The sequence below is a fragment of the Coloeus monedula genome (genome assembly GCF_965178545.1).
Source record: "Coloeus monedula genome assembly, chromosome: 1".
Classification (NCBI taxonomy): Eukaryota; Metazoa; Chordata; class Aves; order Passeriformes; family Corvidae; genus Coloeus; species Coloeus monedula.
This window is the reverse complement of record NC_138781.1, coordinates 42,021,639-42,038,131: the sequence shown is the minus strand read 5'-3', so window position 1 is coordinate 42,038,131 and position 16,493 is coordinate 42,021,639. Positions and strand designations below refer to the sequence as shown.

General features: G+C 39.8%; 1 protein-coding gene across 1 annotated transcript in view; it reads left to right on the top strand.

Annotated features, from left to right (window-relative positions):
- OSBPL10 (oxysterol binding protein like 10) overlaps nt 1-16,493 on the top strand; it is a 110,421-nt gene that overhangs the window by 78,329 nt on the left and 15,599 nt on the right. Inside the window, exon 7 of the mRNA XM_082295745.1 lies at nt 11,608-11,754. Coding sequence (XP_082151871.1) covers nt 11,608-11,754 — 147 coding nt within the window. The remainder of the gene's footprint in view (nt 1-11,607; nt 11,755-16,493) is intronic.

The window sequence follows — 16,493 nt, the reverse complement described above, 5'->3', positions numbered from 1 at the left end:
GGAATATAAAGAACTTGGGTTCCCTTGCCATAAGGCTTAGAAATTAACTCTAAGTGGATCGATGGCATACTCTATTCAGTATAAAACTTGTGTCCCTTGCTAAAGGAACTCTGAAGTCAACATTAATTTTATTTTAGGATTTCTGATTTGTTATGTGCCAGTTAATTTGATTTGTGCTGTCAGTTTTATTTCTTAGTATGTGTATATATGTGGGTTTGGCGATACTGCCCATTAGAAATCTTATCCATCTCATTAAGGCTCTCAATTACTTACCTAGACCTTACTAAGTTGAGCTGAACTCTCCTCCAGGGAAAGTTTGTCTCAGGTTGGCATTGCTTTATCTTGCTTAGTGAAACAACATCCAGACTGGCTTCAGCTGTTCTGTCTGGTCTTGCTAGAAAAAAACCCGGGGTTTTCAGCTTGTGGTGATGAACTGTAGTGGTTCTTTATTTCAAAAGCCCAGAATGTGGAAACAAATCCCAGCTGTGATAACAGAATTTAATTCTAAAATTTGTCTCAGAGGAGGAGTTGGAAGGAGCAGGTGAAAAAGGCAGAACTCTTCCACATTATAGAGAGTCTTCAGTCTGAGGTGGACCAAGCGATTGATTCATCAGACTAAACAATTCTTAAGAAGCTTTTCAAGCAGAGTGTTTCACTGGCCTCAAGAAGCTAGACATATAAAAGAAGACAATCTTCTAATTTGTTTCACATATTGAATGTTCTCCTGGTATGATTTATAATGATTTGGTTTTCTTTTGAAATACTTAAGGGTTTTTACTTGGGTTTTTTTGAGTTTTGTGTGTTTATCAGCAATGTGAATGTGTATAGTGGATGAGCAAAGAAATTGCAGGAAGAGTCGGGGTGGTTTAATAAATATGTCGTCCTGGGGTAAGACTGTTAATACTGCTTGTATTAACATGTCTTTACCATTTCTGTCCTCTTAGAAATATGCTGACATGTGATACTGCATACAAGAAATCGCACTGTGAGAACTGGATTTACATATAGATTGGTATTGCAAGACCAGATGATTGTAATGGTTAAATTTGTAGTTGTCCATCTTTTTGTGCCCTCTTTGCATATGTGAGTGGTGTATTATTGACTAATGTGGCAATATTTTTCTGCCATAAATTTGCTTAGCTAGCATACAAAGCGACATAAAAGAGAATTACAGCTGCTAAATGACTTCAGCTCTGTTAATTCCTAACTTTTCAGTTACTGGGCATTGCAGGCAGAATCATAATGGAATCACAGAGTACCCTGGCTTGAAAGGGACCTCCGGAGGTCCTGCAGCTCAACGCTGTGAAAGCAGCGCTAATCAGGTCAGCTTGTCCAGTCCAATCCTGGACACTTCCCACTGGAGGTCCCACAGCCTCTCTGCACACAATCTTGCCATTTCTCTAGGGCTTTTGTCAATGGGGGCAAAGGGTTGTTTGATGAGGGAAGGCATCATACTCAATGTGCTGTACTGTCTGGTGAGCAGCTAACAGGGACCTGTCTTCTGGAACCCTTACCAGAAGGTGTTTGTCCTCCCCCTCTTCATGGGAATATGAGGCCTGAAGAACCTCTTCTTCTTGTTTCTCCGCAAGGATCTCTAGAGAGGATGCCTTGTAATATAGGGGGATGTCTAAAGTGTAGCTTTCTGCCAGCCTTTCCCCCCGTGCTACTTCCCTGCACGAACCTGCAGCTCAGTGCAGTCTTTTGTCTTTAGCTCCCCAGAAGTTATCAACATGAGATTTTCAGACCCCGTGTAGTGTCTTGAAATGCTGCCTGGACAGTGACTGGAATCTGTCCTGCTGCACTCTGTGGTTTGTAAGCTTGTACACTTATTTTGCATAGTGTCAGATTGTTTGAAGCCATCTTGCTTCTAAAAAATGTAATTCACAGAATAAAACTGAATATGTTTCAGGAAATTGTTCTTCACTAGTATCTGTATTGCATTAGGAATAGGTTTTGTTAAAATTGTTTATGATGTGTGATACTCTCTATCTTATGGTTGTGATTTATGCTAGCCTTCAAAGTTTTTTTTGCTTTAATTTAGGACAAGTCCATGGGGCTTTTCTCCTTGCACATTTTGTTTTATAGTCTCATGTGACTATTTCTTCCTGATGATACCAGTGATGAAATACCTTTTTTTCCCAGTTCTTACTGAATTTATGCAATACTGCAAAGTCCTCCTGTATTTTAGGATTCGGTCCTCAGTAGTTCAGTAGCCCTCATTTCATGAAAGGTGCTCACAAGCATGTGTGGGCTGGTACTGATACTTAATCTTCCCCTGTGGAGTCTGTGCTTGGCAATTAGCTGCTTTTCAGCCTGTTTTCAGAATTGACTTCCTTAGGTTTATAAAGATCGATTTTTGTAAGAGGAATTGTTTTATGAAGAAAACGTGAATATGTGGGGAAAAAGTTGTCCAGCAAACATTATTTGGTGCATATATACAGGATTACAATGCTGTAGGTAATCCAGATGAGGATCTCTGTATAACAGGATGTTTAGTCACTGATTGGTTCTTTATTTTTAAACATAATCACTTTCAGAGTTAGCTTTGAATATTATTCTCTGAATGCTTGCACAGGCTATACTGCAAGATAAACATAGATGCTCTTTGTTTCATGTTACATGCGTTTGTTCCTATTCTTTAAACAAGAAACCAGTCCTTTTTCTTCTGAAATCTCGTATTATCTGGTCCTCATCACTGCTACATTGTTCTGTTCAGCCCTAAATATAGTCAGAGGTCAGAATGAAACACATCTGCAGTGTAGGAAAAGGAAGCTTTTCTGAGCTTGTTCTTTATTGATGAAAAGACTTCTGTTCCCAGAGATACTCCTTCAAAACATTAACAAAAAGGCATTAGCTCTCTAAATGGTGAGTATCTGGATAATGTGCTTGTCTCCAGATGCCTGACAGATTGTTTTTGTTGAGAAGGAAAAAGATTACAGACCTATTTGTCACCTCAGGTAGAGGTTTTGTGATCATTTTTTTTGCTCGCATTGTCTGCATGTCAGCCTGTCTATGCAGTATTAGTATCAAGATGCATTTCTGCTTTGCTTGCTTGCTTTGCAGTGATGGGGTATCTCCTGGAGAAGGATAGGTATTTCTTGGTTCAGTAGATGTCTCTGCTATTACATGTTGTATCCAATTGATCTTGTGTGATAGACAGATTGCTTGCATTGCCACACTTTGATCCTTGCGCTTGTCCCTAGCTGGAGAGATTTTCTGAACATCAAGTGTGTTTAGCATATTCAATGAAAAACAACCCCAAGCAACAAACCACAAAACACATACAAATTATCCATACACACAAAAAAGAGATGTTTTAATCGTTGGTGGTCCAAGTTAGAAGAATTTTATTTTCTCTGGAGACCTGAATTGCCAAACACATACAAGAAATTAGTTTCTGGGCACTCTCTAGACATTCTTTTGTGATGTAAGCTTTTTCTACCAAATAATACCTGGTTTGACCTATTAGTGCTGAATGATGTATCTGCAGTTACATAAATGCTTTGACCCCACGCTGTCAGAACACAAACTCAGATACAGCAGTTACTTACCTGTTCAGATAGATAGGCCTGGATTATTTTTCTTAGTATACATAGTTTAAGGTAAGTAGAAAATCTGCTTATTATGCCATTTTTCCTTTGTTATATGAAGGAGAAAGTAACTGTCTTGCTGATTGGTTCTGTATGTAGATGACAAAAACCAAGTGGTATTCTTGCTTGCCAGGGTGGTGGTGTGTGTAAGTTATGGGGTGTTCACTTTTTTGTTGTAAAATCCTTCTCATTTGGTTCTCATCCTCTATTACTTGCTTCGATACTTTAAAAGTTAACTTTAGTTTTGGTTCATCATTGTTAGAGCTAAGCTCTAATGACAGAATGCTGAGAGAAGTGTGATTGTGGGTGTGTGTTTTGGGGTTTGAAAGGGGTGGGTTCCCCCTTGAGGTGGTAGACTTTTTGCATTAGAGGAAAGAGTTCCTATGAAATACTCAGAGTAAATTTGAAAAATGCAGCTGTGCTGAGCCTGTCTGTTTTTCTACCTTGAAGAAATCTTTTTCAGGATGAAATGAAGGTGTACACAGGTAATGAGTTTTGCTCTTTAAATTCTCCATTTAAGATCTTTGCTTCTGAGCTCGTTAGGTGGCTTTGAAACGTCTGACCTTGAACATTGGGCAGCCTTAAGTCTCTTTGAAAGTCACTGTAACTTTGGTATCCAGGTGCCAACATTACAGTGGGCATATTGGATGTCAGTGTGTTCGAGGTTTTATCTTTGATCTGCTCATTCTTTGCAGTGATCGGTCACAGATGCCACCAGATGCAAAGCATAAATAAGACTGCAGTAAGATGGAGGCCAGGGCTCAAGCAATGACCTGACTTCACCACCACTTTTGCAACCTCATTTTTCACCTTCCTCTGCTTACATTGTGTGGTGGTAAATGTTGAGAAGAGTATTTTCTATTTTTTTTTATTTGAACTGTTCTTTAAGAGTAGAAAAGCTTATATAAAGTGATACAGGAGCTTGTTGGATATTAAAAAGTTTTACTGCCTTATAGTTAAGATTAGGTTTGATAATCTGTAAGCGACAATGCATTTGGAAGTTAGAGAAGTGGTGAGTGGATGAGGATGATTTCAGGAATCAGTCCTCACAGTGTTTCAGACTTTGTTTTATTTCAAGATTTAGGTTGAAGTAAACAAAGTTTCTATAAGTTCTGTTTAATTTTAGTTTTCTATATGGGAATGATTCCTCCTTTTAAAGCTTACAGTGAGTTTGTGTGGCAAGATTTTGGTATTGGAGGGGGGGGGGCTACAGGGCGGTTTCTGTGAGAAGCTGCTGGAAGCTTCCTCTGTGTTCGACAGAACCAGTGCCAGCCTGGCTCCAGGATGGAGCTGCTGCTGGCCGAGGCTGAGCCCATCAGTGATGGTTGTAGTGCCTCTGGTATAACAGACTTAAGAAGGGAGAAAAAAGGAAGAACAATAGCAGAGAGAGGAGTGAGAATGTGAGAAAAGCAACTGCAGACACCAAGGTCAGTGAGGAAGGAGAGCAAGGACAGGAGATGGTCCAGCTGCTGGAGCAGACATTCTCCTGCAGCCCGTGGTGCAGACCATGGTGAGTCAGGCTGTCCCTCTGCAGCCCATGGAGGACCCCATGCCAGAGAAGGCTATGACCCTGTGGAAGCTCATGCTGGAATAGGCTCCTTGTAGGACCTATGGATCCATGGAGAGAGGAGTCCATGCTGGAACGGGTTTCCTTGCAGGGCTTGTGACCCTTTGGGGGACCCATGCTGGAGCAGGCTGCACCTGAAGGACTGTACCCTGTGGAAGGGACCCATGGAAGAGCAGTTTGTGAATAACTGCAGCCCATGGGAAGGACTCACTTTGGCAGAGTTCATGAATGACTGTCCCTGACAGGAGGGAGTCTGTGCTGGAGCCCGGGAAGAGTCTGAACTGGAGTTGCCCTGAGGAAGGGTGTGAAGTACTGACTGCAAATCCCATTCCCTGTTCCCCTGCAGCACTGTGGGGAAGCTGGTAGAAGGTAGTAAAGTTAAGACTGGGACGAAGTGGTGAGGGGATGATGTTCAAGATGTGGTTTTATTTTCTCATTGCCCTGCTTTTATTTGATTGGTAATAAATTGAACTAATTTCCCCAAGTCAAGTCTCTGTTAGCCATGAGGTAATGGGTGAGTGATTTCTCCCTGTCCTTAACTCAACCACCCATGAGCCCTACATTGTATTTTCTCTCTCCCCCCCTGAGAAGGGAAGTGAAAGAGTGGTTTTGGTGGGCACCTGGCTCCTAGCCAAGGTCAGCCCACCAAAACAGCACAACAATATGCTAGTCCGTATATAAAATACTTTAAAAAGTACAACTTTCTGGACAAGCTACATTTGAGATTCAAATCAGTACTAATGAGGGATGGGTGCATTGAGCTTGCATGTTTTTTTGTCAGGTGCATGCTACAGCTGGTAGTAAGTGCAATTAAATGTGTTGTGCCCAATGGAAGAAGAAAAGACAAGTGGAGCATGCAAGTTAGTGCAGTTTTGTCATTTCTGATGCAGTGATAAGCTCTGCAAGAAGCTAACAGCTCATTATATGTTACTGCTTTGGGGTGTTCTTACTGTATGTGCTTTACAAGAAGAATTCTAACTTTAGTATTGAAACTGGTGAAAATCTTGTGGGGCCAATTTCTCAAATTAGTGTAAATGTGCTAAAGCTCCCTGACCTTACAGAGTTATATTTAATCTTACACCCACGGAAAACCTGCTTGCCAGCTCTCGAGTTACACAAATGCAAGTGTAAATGATGCTTGCAAACCTATGTCATTATTGAAGAGAATCTGAAAATCAAAATGAGGCCTTTGACTTTCATGTGCAGTACTAGAACCAATGATAATTAGAGGACTGCGGGAAATACAACAATCCTTGTCTAGTCTGAAGATGGTAATTCTGTTTAATATTGCTTCTAACTTATTCTCTCTTTCTCTTGATGCAGACATGTTTTATACAGTGACGGTTTTTTTACAATCTTTTGCATTTTTTTAATGTAGAAGGACTTAAAGAATACTTCTCTTGGAATATTACAGAACGATACATTTTTATCTGGATGTTTAAAGTTCCTAAGAGTCATCCTCTTGCTCCTGACTGCAGTGCATTTTATAGTATATAAAAATGTTTTCATGCCTAAATGAAGATTCTTACAGTATTTTTTTGTAATTATATGAAGAATATGAGGTCCTCAGTGCGTCCCTGTCAGGATATACGTGGTCTCCACTTACTACCATGGTGGAGGAAAGACTGAGTTATGCTATGCCTTCTTTACCTTGGCCTTTACTGGTAACAGATTTTTGGGATCAGAGGGGAAGTCTGGAGGGAGACTGACCCTTGGTGGAGGGGGAACAAGTTAGGCAGCACTTAAGCTGCATATATATAGCTCCAGGGTCTCTAACAGGTTATGGAGTTTGGGAGAGGTTCATGAAGACTAGAGGAAAGTGAATGTCATTCATTTTTTAAAAAAGGGCAAGAAGGAACATCTCTGGATGCTCTGGTAGTATCTGGGGAGCTGCAGGTTTGTCAGCCTCTCCTTTGTCCCTTGGAAGGTGGTGGAGCAACTGACCCTGGAAAGTATCTCCAAACATATAAAGGACAAGAGGGAAATTAGGACTAGTCATAATGGATTTACAAAGGGAAAACCACGCTTGACCAACATGATGACCCTCTACAAAGAAGTGACTAGCTTGGTGCTTTTGGGGAGAGCAGTGGATGTTTGCTTTAATGTTGGTAAGGTTTTTGACCCTTTCTTCCCTGATATCCTTACAGACAAGCTGACAGGGTATGGATTAGGTAAGTGGGCAGTGAGGTGGATTTAAACCTGAACAATCCAGGCCAGAGGGTTGTGATCAGTGGTATGAGGCCCAGTGACAGAACAAGAGGCAGTGGGCACATGAAAGTCAGTCTGAACATCAGAAAATGCACTTTTGCCGTGGAGAGAGAGTTGAACACTGGCATGGGTTGCCCAGAGAAGTTGTGGAGTCTCCATCCTTGGAGATAATCAAAACTTAGCTGGACATGGTCCTGGGCAACTGGTTCTGCGTGTGCCTGCTTGAGCAGGGTGTGGGACAAGAAGACCTCAAGAGGTCTGTTCCAACCTAAATGAGGCTGTGATTCTCTATGTTCCATTCTTCCCCTCCAACAAATAAACAAGATGAGACCCAGGTGATTCTTGACAGCGTTGTTGCATGAAACGGTTTGTGAAATATGTTGGAAAATGAAGCTCTGAGCTGTGTATCTGTATTAATTACCTAACAGTTAATTTCCAGCACAGCAGTTAATTTGAAAAATTAACTTGTGGAAGAAGCTTTAGAAGGACGGAGGCACATTTGCCCTTTCACAGAAGTGTAGCTTTTGACTCTGTGATTCTATCCCAGGCTGGTCAAAGTGTCTTTTTCCTAAAGGCATTTTTTTAAAATGCAGGATGTTTCCTTCAGAAACAATTTCTTACCCTTACAGGTTTCATCTGTTAAAAAAGAATCAGCATGTTTTCTGGTGGAGACTGCTGACTAGAACATCCGTTTTGTATCCCAGCAGATGACCTCTCTAAATTAATCGATCCCAGTTCTAATGGGGTGACCTGTTTAAAATAGCTCTCTGCCAGTGTGTATTTTCATGTCTTTGGCATTTCAACTTTGAAGTGCATCTCTTTGTGGGATTTTTAGAAATTATATTTTATTTTCTCTTCAGATTTTTCTGAAAAATGCTGGTGCTTCAGCCCAGTATTGGAAACTGATTTTGATTAAAGTGATTCTAAATATACGCCCCTTTTTTGTGGTTGTTTGTAACTGGTTCAGTATTGGATTTCTCAGGGTCAGCACCTAAGCCAGGCTGTGCTGTGCACAGCTGTATTTGTTCCCAGGCTGGGCAGGGCACAGCTCAGTAGCTTCTACATTATGCTCTGACCACACAGGAGTGGAGCAGGTCGCTGCTTTCCTAGGTCAGTTTTGCAGTTACATTTTACAGGAGGAGATAAAAAAAAAAGTCTTGTGTCTGGTAATTCAGAAAATCTGCCGTTAAAGGATAATCACTCAACATAATCCTTTGCATTCTGCTGAATGCTTACACATTGGATACTACTAAACTGCATGCTATTTTCATGGAAAGAAAAAGAATTAAAGAATGGCTGGACTTCTATGACACTTTAAAGATACACTAACTTTGTATTTTGTGACTGCGTGTCCACTCACATCATGTGGTGCTTACATGTTGGTTAAAGAAATATGGGTTAGTTAAAGAAATATGGGTTAGTTACAGCACTATTTGTTAGTTAGTTTATGTGCTCCTAAAAACCTATTTAATAGTACCTAGAACAGCTAATGAGGAGAGAGGGAAATACAGAAAGGATATTGCTTGCTGAAGATGACTGCGCTTCAGTTCCTGTAACAAAAATTGTAAACTGCTTCCTTAAATTCTTTTCCTTGGAAAGTGAGAAAAGAGCGGTTGTCTGTATGTCATTCACTGAAGGTCACTAGTATGTTGATGAATGTAATAGCAGAGTTGCAGGTTTTTTGTGACCTTGCACAAGTCCTTAGAATAGGGATAGTTAAGTTAATTAAAATTTTAGTCTGCACAGTGTGCTTACTAAACACTACTGATTCTAATGTTACATTGTACTCATCCTCCCTGATGAGCAGAAAGGCTTTCATTTACAGCAATGCAAATGCTGCTTTCCTGAGCACCCAAAGTGTCCATTGGGTGGCTTGCTCTGACCGTGGATGTTTTGTAGGGTAGCAGAGAGGCAGTTTCACGGAATATTCTGGAGTTGGTTGCTATTTTGTTAGTAACAATTAAGAGGCAAGGAAAACCTATTTCATCAAGAAAGAAAGAAAGGATTTTCTGGCCCTGGGTGAACATGCAATCTTTGGGAGAAAAAGAAAATTCTTAGTATATGATTTAGTCTGCACACTGGTAATGGGTAATTTGTTTTCTGATGCTGTTAACAACTTAAGGCTATGCAGCTGTTATATGTTCACGTAAAAGGGCGTTACCTGCTAGCATGTTCTCTTTCTGTCCTCTCTCTGTCTCATGCTTGTGCACACTCACACACATTTGTGCCCCTTCCCCTCCCTCCTGGAGAAGCACCGATCAGGATGTCCTCTGGGAACAGCAGCACCATTTCCCAGTTGGAGCTGCGTGCAGTTAAGCTCACTGATCTCAATGCCATGTGACTGGAAATGCAAGGAGCAGATTGCCATCCGGTGCACACTCTCCAAGCCCTCAGATAGAAAAAAAAAAAAAAAAAAAAAAAAAAGAGGGGGTGGGAGTGAGGAGGGGAGGTTCCCTTGCTTTTTTTGTAGCGCTCTTAATTCCTGCTGGAGCTTGTTTGCCGCAAGCTCGGTTCATGGCAGTAACAGAAGCAGCAGATTCTGTAGCTCAGTGCTCTCAATGAGGTCAAGCTGGATCAAAGGGAAGCCTCCTGTGGAAGCATCTCCTGTAAGTTCTGATACTGCTCTTTCTGTGCTCCCTCCAAAGAATCGTAGCCTGTACAACTGAGCTGGGCTTCGGTGCTTTATGCCTCCCCGACTGATAATTTTGTGTGAGGTTGTCAGGGTTTATGTTAATTGAACTTGTCAGTGAGGCGTTGGTTGGATAATAATGCTGTGCATTTTAGGAGAAAAGGGCTTATCGTTCTCTCCTTTTATTTTCTGAGGGAGTGGGAAGAAGAAAGTATGGTTTTGTCCTTTTGAAAAGCTCCAAGCTGTTGAGGTTACAGCTCACCAGATCCTGTTTTATGTAATCTACATATTCTACTTTCTAAATAAAGCAACTGTAAAGTGTCTTGCCGATGTCCTTGGGTTTCACCAAATAGCTATTCTTTTAGGAATATCGACCTAAACATCTATGTAATCTAAGAAAAAAAGAGAAAGTACTTTATTCAAACCTTGGAAACCTCTGTAGTAACTGAATTTCAAAGAAACTCCCCTTTCTGCAGTTCACCTGAGGGGTCTCTAATGTGATCATGCAGAAATACTCCTTTGAAACCTAATTCTGGATATCAGCTGGTTTTAGTGAAACTTTCAGTTGCGTAGGCTTCCACAGTGAGATGAAGAATTTCTTGTTTTATGTAATGAACTAGCTGTTTCTGCAGAAATACCATTTAACATGAAAGCATGCTAACTTTTGCAGGGAGTGTTGTCTCATTTACAGCACGGAATCTTTGGGCAATAATGACATGCTGGGCTGTAATTTTTCGTCTACATAACCCAATTTTTTTTCCCTTGAAGTACAAAAAGCTTACTTGAATACATATCTGGAAGGCTTGCAGAGTGGTTTCAATGGATTGAACAAAGTAACTACCACCTGTTTGGATTATTGTTAGTAATACACTCTAAACCCTGAGGAAAAATAAAATATCACAAGTCATTAGCCTTTTTGCTGTAAAGTTCCTCTTGAAGGGACTGGCATGGTGCCTGTCTATTGATATTCAGCTTGTATTTTTGGAAACTCAGCAGCACTGGCATTGTGCTGTGAGGTGGTGAAGTGTTGCAATAGTCATAAAGAGTTATGGCTTGGGTCTATTTCCCAAAATCTAATGTCTTTGGGTTTTTTGCAGAGGTGTGTTCTTTAATTATAGTTGTCTTTTTATCTTCTTTAGTTAATATCTTGACTTTCCAAACTATCTGACTTTGAAATTGGATAGAGAAAGGAAAAAAAATTGTGTGAAATCGGGTCATGCAGCATCTATGTACGACATGAATATTTGCTGGAGAGATTTGTGAAACAAACTTGAAGACTTCTTCTCAACTGTGTACTTCTATTTAATGAAAAGATGACTTACTACTTAAATATGCTGTGAGTTTTATCAGGCATCACTGCAATATAAATATGAGAAGAGAATGTGTAAATTAGCATCTCATACTCAGTAGTCTCATTCTGAGAAAAGGATCAAAATGCTTTATGAACCCATCACTGCATTTTTTATTTATTTTGAATTTGTATCTTTTCTTGATTTTAACAGAGGCTGTCTTCAGTTCCATTGAGACAGCTCCATTTTTAAACATATACAGTGGGGGAAAAATTCCTATTCTTTATATTTTTGTCCAGATGGTGACGTTTCTTTTCATTTCAGCATTCAGCTTCTGAGTTGATCCTAGTTGAAGATGAAATGACAGATACTGAAGATAATGAAGAGGAGGATTTAGGAGTCATGGATGATCAACGTAGTGTAATTCTCCATCTCATCTCTCAGCTCAAACTTGGCATGGACCTTACCAGGGTATGAACACTGTATCTCTTTTATATTTGCTCATTAGTGTTTCTTCTTTTCATCTTTCTCTCTGTGTGTGTGTGTGTGCGCGCGCACATCTGGTTCTTGTGAGTGCATTTTGTCCCTGTGGACAGGGAAGTTTTCCTCTTTATAGAAGTGGGGTCCCAGAGAGCTGTGGACTGCTGTCTCTTGCTAGGCAGGCTTTCACATGAAGTGACCGCATTAGATATTTTAGAGATGGAGGGGGAGGGGAAGAAAAAAGAAGAAAAATCCTCTGAAACTCTTGCTTATTTTTTTGCAAATCTTTCAAAGTAACCATATGTTGTGTATGTAACCCACAAGTATCTCATGGTGCTCTGGGGGTGTGAGGAACAATAATGGCAATTGTATGGATGAAGGACATACATGTTCACATTACTGCTTTGTGGATTGGATTCAGTTTAATCGCATGTCAGCTTCAAAAAAATAACGTATGATGGTAAAGAAATTACAGTCTTCAGTGAATCAGTTCTTGTCTGTGTTGAGCAGCTCACCAGTTTAACCTGTGCATTCTTCCAGTCCTAGAACCAGTATTGTCACAAGCTTATCCAAACTGATATGAGCAAAGAAGTTGCAGTGTCTGAGAAATTTTCCCATAAGTCCATAGAGTTTTGGAAATGAGGTGGATGTTAAGGAAACAGGGAATGCTTCTTTTTGAATAGTCTGTGTTCCAGAAACGTTGTCATGGGGTTTAATAAATAATCAAGCAGATTTTTGTTAATATACGGAATATCCTTTCCTTCTGCAATGGTTTTCTAGTTAAAAATCCCCCAAATAAAACCCCTGTAATCCACTTTTCACAAATAAGAGCTCATTCTGACACTCTCCACAAATAATACAAAGTTTGGGAGGACCAGAGAATTTCTCTGGCACATGAAGTAGCTTTGCAGGAAGTTGTTCTCATGGGCATTTTGATATTCTGAGGAGTTTATCTGCTTCTCTTTTGGTCTTACATATTAATCAAGAACTGTAACTTTCTTGCAAAATAAGGTTTTCTCAATATAGTTTTTTCTGCTGCCTCTGGAACAATTGACAGAGTTTTAAAATAATTACATTTTTAAGACTGAGCAATCCTGTGTTCTGTTGCTGAGTAGCTGCACAGAAATTAATGTTTTATTCTAAATAGAACAAAAGTTTCATCATTTCATTTTGAATAATTTATACCTGACACTTTTTAGTATGTCTGGGGTTATATACAGTTCAGTTTTGGTTTTGTTTTTCTTACATTCTTGCTTTTTCTCAACTCTTCCTCTTTTCTATGTTGGTTTTCTAAGGCTGTTTGAGTCTATTATAATGTTCAAACTAGACTAAGATTTCTTATCCATGGTTCTTCAAAACATTTTGTGTTTGGAAAAGAACAAGATTTTTCTTTCCTGATTTCCACTGTCAGCTTTTTGTCACGGTGGAGTAGGCAAAACCTAGAGACACACAGTTAATGTGAATAAGAGAAATTCCTGTGAATAAGAGAAGTGTACAAGAAAAATATGAAGGTAAATACATACATGATATCCCGTTTCTTATGTAGTGTTCTTAGAGCACAGTTTCTAAAGATAATGGTAAATGTTGAAATGAGAAGAGAAACAGGCATATGGCACAGTTAGATCTGTCTGCAGTCTGTGTGATGCACGAATACACATATGATAAGTATTAATGAGACATGCCACATGTGCACATCACTTTTCTGCCCATTTTGAGGATTAAAAAAAAAATACAGGACAGCTGGCTGCTTTTTTTATCAACTTTGCTTACTGACATGAGGCCCTTAGGGCCATTGACATGTGACGGTAAATCTGGGTTTGTTGGCTGCACTTCTTCCCATTTTTCATTATTCCTCTGAAAGTCAGGTTTTGGAGCACCTTCGATGCTCATCACCTTCTGCTGGAAGTGGCACAGTAGTTGCTGATGTGAGAGGATGTTTTTACGTGTTTCCATTTTCCTGTGCCTTGGTTCATTCCATGAGCCACGGATTGCTGCATGATACTCACATGAACAAACAGTTTTTTCTGAGCCCTTGGTGGCTTTGGGTTCTGGATGCATGAGCATTACCTTCACATTCCATATCAGAGGAAACAGCATCTTTTCCTTATGTTAGCCATGGCCTTTCCTTATGTCAGCCATGCTGTGCTGACAGCAGTTTCCCACAGTGAAGATAGACGCATTTAATGTCGTGGAGGTGCTTCACTTCTGGAATGTGTCCTACTGCTGTGCCTTTTAGTGAGGAGTTAGAGAGTAAAAATTATTGCGAAGGAGGATACCTGCAGTGAAGTATCAAATCTATGTGGGGATTTGCTAGAACAGGGCAGACTCTATGGTGGCCAACTAGGCTTCAACAGCTGCTAGAGAGAGTTGGATGGGGAGCAGTTCACAGCAGCAGAATGTGGTACAGAACTGATACTTCAGGCTGGGATACGACTTTCAACCTCATTTAAAACTAGACTTGCTGGAGAAAAAACCAAATTTCTAAGTTGTTTGTTCTTTAGACTTTTAAAAAGTGAAAAATAGTGCCAAAACCCACTGACAGCCTTTGCTGGCAATTGGCATTTAATGGATTGCAGTTAATGCTAGCAGTTTGTACAGACGGGTGATCACTCCCATGCAATCCCTCACCTTCCTTACACAGTTTTAATATGTGCTAAAAATAAGGGGTTGCCATTCTGTGTAAAAGGGCTGCCAGTAATTCTGCAGAATGTCAGCCTGTTGTAAATTAACATTGTGGTGTGTTTACGATGCCATAAGTTTTTACTTTGCTTGCCAATATACTTTTACCTTGTAATTTTAAAATATAAGTGGCATGAAAATAGCTTGTTTTATTTCCACAATGACACCGATGACAGTGAAAAGAAAGCTTTTACACCTTGGAGAGAAGGGTATCCTCAGCATGAGGTACCTTGGTTGGATTTCTGAAAAAAGTAGGGAATGGTGCTGACACCCATGTTTTTCCTCACAGTACGTAGTAGTGGGGATAAAGATCTCTGTTCTTAAGGAGTCGTGCTCATTTTTCTCAGTTGCATTCAGATCTAATTAAGTGAATTCAAACCTAGGAGGTTATAATCAAGTTTTGAACCAGTATTGTCTTTTTAACCTCCATGAAAATGGAAGAATGCCTCTTAAACTGCTTTCTTTTCATCTGAAGCCTGAGAAAGAATAAGAGTAGATTATTCTAGCATTTTAGAATGCAGTCAGGAGGTCTTTTGCTTCAAATTCCAGCAACTTGGTATTTATTCTAGACAGTTTCTTTTGTCCAATTGGTTGTCACACTGGCATTGTCTCAGAGGAAATAATTAGTCAGTTTTGACTCCTTATGCAATTAAAAAAAAATTCATAGTCATGTCCAAAGCCAGTATAAAGAACATAGGTCCTAAGTGTATTTTTCTGGACACTTCATTCTGTCTGGCTGCAGAAGAGTTGAAAACCTCATTCCTTTAAAAGCTAGAGTGCTAGCACAAGTGCATGACAGCCCAGTGCTGGCAAGAAGAATGCTGTACACTTCCAAATTTGTTTATTTCTATTTTTCTTATTTCTGCAGAAATCAAGATAAGGCAAATTAAAAAAAAATCGATTGTTTGGTTTTTTTTTTTTTTTTTTTTTTTTTTTTTTTTTTTTTTTTTTTTTTTTTGCTGTGTTAGTGTGTGGTGGTGTTGCATATTGAAACTTTGAGGCTATGAGATTATATAGTAAAAGGCAGTGTTTTGTAGGCATATTTTTTAATACTGCAGTTGTGTGAGCTTTAAAACTCAAGTATTTTTATTTCATAGTTCTGCTTCCTTGTGTGGAAACAATCCAGTTGCTGAATGGATCCTTTCCTGCCACAATTAAGGGTGTAGTTTCCAGCTTAGTTGGGCTTTTAAAGCAAGATCATTTGAGCTGGAGTTCAGGCCTTATTCAGAATTTAAATTGATTCTTGAAACTCCATAATAAGAGTCCAGTGATTCATCACATCTCCTTTAGTGGCAGTGTTGGTGAAGCTGTAAGCAAAGCACACATCTAGGAGGAGATACCAAGGCTCTGTGACCACGTCAGTGGGATGAAACCACGGCAGTCTCAGTGTTGTACCATAAAATCTGCATCATCTGAAGTATGGTCTGCAGTTTTCTTCTCCTCTATTTGTGCCAATAAAAGTCACTGTCTTTAGAGGCAGGCACTTGGACATAACGAGATGCAGAGTGCTGTTTATTCAAATGAGTTTGCCCTTTCAAGTCTCTGCAGTGAACTCACGATAGGCACTGCTGGTATTTCTAGACAAGTTATGAGAGATTTTTGAATATGTTTTGCTGTCACTTTCCCCTCTGATAACCTGATCTTTTAGTGTACAATTTATATGAAAATGAGATCCTGAATTGAGGATCTCAACTGCTGAATTGCATTTTTTTAAAGATTGTATTGGATAATGAATATTTGGTCACAATGAGAATGCTGCAAGTAAGATGGAATTATTTAGAGAGCTAACAATAAGAAAATTTACTGGCTTTCCACTTTGCCTTCCAAAATTTTTGATTTCACTTTTGAAAACCAGTCTTCTCAGCCCATCACTGTTACACCACCATAAGGACTGTAGGCTGCCTTTAGCACTCAATAATCTGACACACTGTGTAAAATTAAGGTCCTCCATCATTCAGGGCCTCAATAGGTTGGTAGCAGAAACCATGTGGAGTCCTCAAGGCTTAGAGAGGAGAGTCAGAGGAATATTACAGATGGAGCTTTGCTTGATT